The sequence below is a fragment of the Artibeus jamaicensis genome, unplaced genomic scaffold (assembly GCF_021234435.1).
Source record: "Artibeus jamaicensis isolate MK-2021 breed Jamaican fruit bat unplaced genomic scaffold, CSHL_Jam_final contig_585, whole genome shotgun sequence".
Classification (NCBI taxonomy): domain Eukaryota; kingdom Metazoa; phylum Chordata; class Mammalia; order Chiroptera; family Phyllostomidae; genus Artibeus; species Artibeus jamaicensis.
This window is the reverse complement of record NW_026521894.1, coordinates 2,568,448-2,574,447: the sequence shown is the minus strand read 5'-3', so window position 1 is coordinate 2,574,447 and position 6,000 is coordinate 2,568,448. Positions and strand designations below refer to the sequence as shown.

Below are 6,000 nucleotides of genomic sequence, written 5' to 3'. Positions count from 1 at the left end.
TCAGGAGGCAGCAGAGTGGGTTTATTAGGGGTGGAGGATTAGACCCTCCTGGGGCCCTCCCCGCAGCGGGTGTGGAGAGGGTGGGCCATGCCAGGACCCATGGCTACGGGAAGCAGAGGCTCCTATTGGGCAGAAAAGGGAGTGAAGGTTTTTGGCTTGGGCTTTCCTGGGTTTCATTCTCTGGCCTGGTGTGTACATGGGTCTCCCCAGACTGAAGTGACTTGGGGTCTTGGGAAGAGCTCTGGCTTTTCTGGTGTGGACCTTGGGTGCTGTGAACTGGCCATCCCTCCCTACCGCCCACTCCAGCACAAACCTGTGGAGGCCCGGCTGAGCCCAGCGGAGGGCACAGCCTCGCAGCCCTGACTCTGGCCCCAGCAACACCAGAGCTCCGGAGGAGGGTCAGAGAAGGTGGCTACATCTTTGGTGCCAAGGACAAGGGGTCTGGAAGTGGGCAGTGGTCTCTGTGAGCTACCCCTGAACCATGGGGTCCAGCCCAAGGGCTGGTGCCATGCCAGGCTCTCTACCCCACCCTGGCAGAGTGAGGTTGTCTGGGTAGTGAGGGGCGTGGTGCCAAGCTAACACTGCAGGGCCTGCCAGGCAGAGAGAAGTCCGCTGCACGCCCTCCTGCCCACTGCTCTCAGGGACTGAGGCCAGGCCGGGCCAGGCGGGCCCAGGCAGGGAGGTGGGCGGTGGGCTGCTGTTCAGGTGGGCAGCAGGGTCAGCAGTGGAGGATCTTCATGAAGGCCTTGCGGAACTCAATGTTGAAGGTCGTATAGATGATGGGGTTCACGGCACTGTTGACGTAGCCCAGCCATGTGAAGGCGCTGTACAGGACAGGTGGGATGTTGCAATCACAGTGAATGTTCAGGATGTGTGTGATGAAGAAGGGCAGCCAGCAGATGATGAACACGCCTGCAGGAGAGGGCGGAGGTCAGACTGACCCCAGGGCTGGGGAGGGGCTGGCTAGGAGGGCCCGCACTCAGTGGCCCCTGGATCGTGGCTGCAGGCCCCAGTCCAGGCCTTGGGACATGCCCCTTCACCCAGACTGGTGTCCATCCCACCCACTCACTCTGCCAAACTCAGGACCACCTGTGTGGGTGGGACCCTTGGTCTCAAGGCACTGCGTGCACACAGGGCTGCACAGGCACCGTGGGAGTGTCTGGGGATGAAGGGGTGCCCGGAGGGGGCGGGGCTGTGGAGCAGAGACCCTGTGGACGGGAGCAGAGGGTCTGTCTGGCTTGAACCCTGCTCCGTCACTCCTGGTGTTACGGAGTAGTACCCTTAACCTGCTGTGACCATGTGCACTCATTTGTAAAATGACAATAGTTACACCTGCCCCACTCACACATCACAGGGCTGTCAGGAGGTCAAAGGGGATGGTGGGGGTGGAAGGTGTCACACGCTACCTTGGGGGCTACGAGGAAGAAAGGGCCACATCAGTCGATCCTGTTCCCAACCACCTGTATCAGTCCAGCCCTTGCTTTTTTGGACCTTCATTACCTGGTTTTCTCGGGGACTATCTGAAAGCCTCGCCTCGCTGGCCGGGCCCTGATGCCAGGCCCTGCCCCCACTGAGATGGAGCTGTTTCTCACGGCCCTTTTACAATTTTTTTGCAGCTCTGGTCACACAGGGGCTCGGTTCCGCTCAGGGGAACTGATTTTCCCAATTCCTTAGCAATAATTACCAAGACCATAATGGTAACAGGTGTGTGCACCATTTAGTAGTTTATAAAATACTTTTCCCACCATCTACTATTTGAAGACCACAACCACTTTCAGAAGTAATCTACTCTACTGATGGGACTAGAGAGAGAAAGTGACTTGCCCAGGGTCATGAGGTTCTGGTGCCATTATTGTAGCCTGGTCAAGTTCACATACTCTCAAGCCAGGCTACCTAGGTTAAATTATGGGTCCTCCTTGGTCATGTTATAGGACCACCCAAACCTCAGTTGGCCCATCTGTAAACTGAGCTAATAGGGGGCATCAATAGGCTTAGCCTGGGCCCGAGGAAGTGCCAGTCCCCTGACCTACCAACCACAGTGAAGAAGAAGGTGGCAGGAACAAAACCGGCAGGGAGGGCCCACCTCTCGGCCAGGGTTGGGCAGAGCTGGGCGGTGGCCAGTGGCCAGCAGCCAGGGCCCACTCACCAAGGACGATGGCGAGCATCTGGGTGGCTTTCTTCTCCTTCTGCTGCGAGAGCTTCCTGCGGCTCAGGGTCTTAAGCGAAGTCCGTGTTTTGCCATTGGGCATGGACTGGATCTCAAAGATCTTGGCAATCTTGGGGTGGTCTTTGGCATGCCCATTCTTCTCGGGTTTGGCAGGGCTGTCAGGAGTGCTGTGGAGGCCGTGGTGGGACGGGTCGGGGAGGGTCAGCTGGTGGTGGCTGGGCGGGATGGGGCTGTACCGGGTCCTCTCAGGTGGGCTGGTGCTGGACAGCATCTCCATCTCTAGCTCCTGGGCACGGCGGGCAGCCTCCTGCACAAGGCGGAGAGCTCTGGGTAAAGCCAGGCAAGTTCTCAGGCAGTCGCCACCCAGCCTCACCTGAACACACACCTGGCCTATCTGGCCACACCTGGCCTCACAAGGCCCCACCTGGCTCATCCCTATCTCCTTCTTCAGACTCCTGCAAATGCCACACGTCACTCTGTCAGAGAGGCAAGGAGGATGATCACCTGGAGGCAGGGACTGTTTGGGTACAGGACCCAAGACCATGGCAGCCCCTTCCTGCAGGGTCATCCAGCCCCCTTCCCAGAGCAATCCTTAGGCGTCCTCAGTAACCCCACACCATTTTAGGGGAGCTTGCTACCCATGTACTTCTCTTTTATGAACTGAGCAACCCTTACTAAGTGCCAGCTAAGTTCCAGGTGCCAAGCTGGCTGCTGGGGATACGTTACCAGTTGACTTTCAGCACCCACCTCCAGGAGCTCCCTTCAAACTGCACAGAGGGCACTCCTGCTCTCCCGCCAGGCTGGCCTGGGGCACCAGCAGCAGCACTCACACACAGGCTCCATTTCTCCTGCTGGACTGATCCAGGGGCCGAAGGGCAAGGCCCCCAGGCTCCCACTCTCCCTGCTGGGCTGGCCTGGAGTGCCCTGCCATGGATCCACCCATGGCCTCCCAGGTTCTCCCTCAGGTTTCCTTGTTCCAGGGCTCAGGATCTCCGCCTAAGCTGCTAAAATGCAGCCACACTGTATGCCCAGGTGGTAGAACTGGAATGTTACCTTGGTCCCATTCCTGAATCCCAGTTCGGGCACCTATCTCCTAACTGGCTCCTTTGCGTGCTGCTCTTGCTGTACAGATGAATGGTGGGGCCCCTGCTTCCTGAGGACACCTGACCTGGACTTCTTGTGCGGCTATCAGCGGGTTCCCTGGCCCACCTACAGAATGGAACCCCTGCTGTTTGGACCCTGGTGTGACTCCAACTGGGCTAAGCCTGGGGTCTGCTGTGGTTCTGTACCTCTGGGCTCTACTCGGAGGTTGCCCTGCTCCCTCCCCACAGTGCAAGCCTGCAGCCCCAGGACCTGCCTGCAATAAGGCAGCACATGCAAGTGGAGAGCACAGCAGAGATGTGGGTTTCAGAGACACTCAAGCCCAGGCTCAACGATGTGCTCTCTCACTATTTAGCCTTGGGTGAGTTACCTAACCTCTCTGAGCCTCTGTTTCCTGTAAAATGAAGATGGTTATGATCAATAAGACATACCTCCCAGGGTTGCTGTGAGGATTTGATGAGATAATAGGAACATGGTAGGTGTTCATTAATGGTAATAGCCGTTCTTATTACTTTATCATGTTATTAAGGCTGAGTCTTTTCTCTCAACCATTGTCTTGTGCTAGGAGTACCTCTCTGTGCCTTGCAGAACTGAGCTCTTGCTTCACACCTGTGTGCATGGTGAGGTGTGCATGGTGAGTTGGGCCTCAAATGAGATAAAAGTGGGGGACCCCAGGAAATGCCTCGCCCTTTGACCAGTTGGTGAGGTGTCTGAGAATCACAGCAGGTGGGTTTCCCTAGGGGAATTAAGACCTGGCTGTGGGTCACTGACCTAAACACTTACCATTCTCCGCCTGTTCACAGGGAAACTGCCATTAGACTTCATGATAACGGTGCAGAGCTTCATGTCCTCAGGGTGAGTACAGCTGCCCTGTGGAGTGAGCCAGCACACTGGTTATGGCGGGGAGGAGGTGGGGACAGAGACCCCATGCTGAATAGTCAGACTGGGCATAGGAGCTCAGAGAAGGGCAGGGAATAGCAGAGTGGGGGCCTGAGGAGGCAGTCGAGGTAAGGGAGAAGGTCAGTACTGTAATAAGAAGAGGTGGACAGGAGGAGGGATAATCAAGCTCTGACTTATGGAGTACCTGCGGAGGTTCTGGCACCATGCTAGGCGGGCTCATAGCCCTGTCATACTGAATCCTGAAGACCACCATGTGAAATCAGTATTAAGATTCCCATTAACAGGTGATGAAACAGAGGCTCAGAGAAGTTAAGCAAGTTGCCTAAGGTCACTCGGCTAAAAAGTGGCAGTGTCAGGGTTTGAACCTGACCTGTTTAACCTCAAAGCTCTTGATCCTTCCAGGCCCAAATAATGTCTTCCTGAGGGAGGGCTGAGCAGAGGGAAGAATTCACAAGACATGAGGCAGGTGAATGAAAGAGGGGCAGAGTAAAGAAGTGGGAAAGAACAGGGGAGGAAGGAGGAGGCATGCACAGAGGGGAGAAGGGAGACTGTGAAGGAAAAGGAGATGGGATGGAGGCCTCAGCAGGAGGGGAAGGGAGATAGAGGGACCAGAATGAGGAAAGAAGGGAAGCAAAGAGAAGGAGAGGAGCCCGGGAGGGTGCCAAGGGCTGCTGCATTCAGACAGAGATCTCCGAGCAAAGGCTCTTCTTCCCAGCTTGCCTCCACCCCCCTTCCCACCTCCCATTCCTGGAAATACAAGTCCCTCCACTGAGGTCCAAGCCTTCGAAGCAAATCTGCCCTGCCCGGCTGAACAAAGCTCCCCCAGCCCGCACGCCCTCCCGCCGTGGTGTCTCAGGTCCCCACTGACCACTGGATGACCCAACTGAACTTGGTGATGGTTAAGGAGGGGTGCTGCAGGGGAGGGGGATCTTGGGACCTTGAGTGGGGTCCTCAGGTTGGCCCTGAAAGCCCGGCTACTGCGCTTGGTGTTGACCCGCTTCCGGCGCCTCCGGAGAACAATGTAGATCTTGATGTAGACCAGCAGGGTGACGATAAAGGGCACGTAGAAGGAGACAACAGAGGAGTAAACCACGAAGGCAGGGTTGGCGATGATGCACTCACTCTGTTCTGGAGGAGGGAAGAGTGTCAGGCCGGTGGGCCAGCTGGCCCAGGGCCCACCCGCTTGCAGAGAGGCCTTATGTCCTCCACCAAACAGGTGAGGACAAGGTTACAGAGACTAGATTAGATGTCCAAGGCTGCCTGGAAATGTTATTGCAAATAAGCACACAGAGCAAATCAGAGCATTAGAAACACAACTATGAGTAAAAAGCTAAGCTGTGATCAACTGCTTCCAAGTTTTTCCATTAATGTTTTCTCATTAGACGTCATTAGTTCTGTCATCTATGAGCATACAAGTGGAGCCAGGGTGTACGGAAAAAGTGCTTCAAGAAATTATTTTAAGAGCATAAGCCATTATTTTAGCCTTTCCTGTACACTGGGGAGAGGTCTGCCACCTTTTAATTTTAGAGACAAGGTAACTGGGTCCTGTGTGCGGAACTCACCTGTGTTCTCCTGGGTTTCCAAGCTCCCTTCACGGTCTAGTACATGTGTGATCTCCATTTCAGGGCTTTTCCAGATTAGTCTGAGCATATTTAGGCCTATTCCCACTTCTTGCAATTCCCACCAGAGTTAGATTTGTTACCACACACTTTCACGGCCTCACTGTGTACTACAGCCCTGGAGCTGTCTCCAGAGGCACACCTGATGGCTCTCGCTTCCCTCTGGAGTAATCTCGACACCACAGCAGCAGGTGGCGATGACGCCTCTTCTGT

At 55.6% G+C, this 6,000-nt stretch overlaps 1 protein-coding gene across 2 annotated transcripts in view; it reads right to left on the bottom strand.

The window, feature by feature from the left end:
- DRD2 (dopamine receptor D2) overlaps nucleotides 1-6,000 on the bottom strand; it is a 68,751-nt gene continuing 62,751 nt past the window's right edge. For both annotated transcript variants that reach the window (XM_037163108.2, XM_053670373.1), the window contains exons 5-8: nucleotides 5,106-5,296; nucleotides 4,052-4,138; nucleotides 2,147-2,474; nucleotides 1-912 (exon numbers count right to left, since the gene is read on the bottom strand). In XM_037163108.2, the coding sequence (XP_037019003.1) occupies nucleotides 719-912; nucleotides 2,147-2,474; nucleotides 4,052-4,138; nucleotides 5,106-5,296 (800 nt within the window). In that variant the 3' untranslated portion in view covers nucleotides 1-718. The remainder of the gene's footprint in view (nucleotides 913-2,146; nucleotides 2,475-4,051; nucleotides 4,139-5,105; nucleotides 5,297-6,000) is intronic.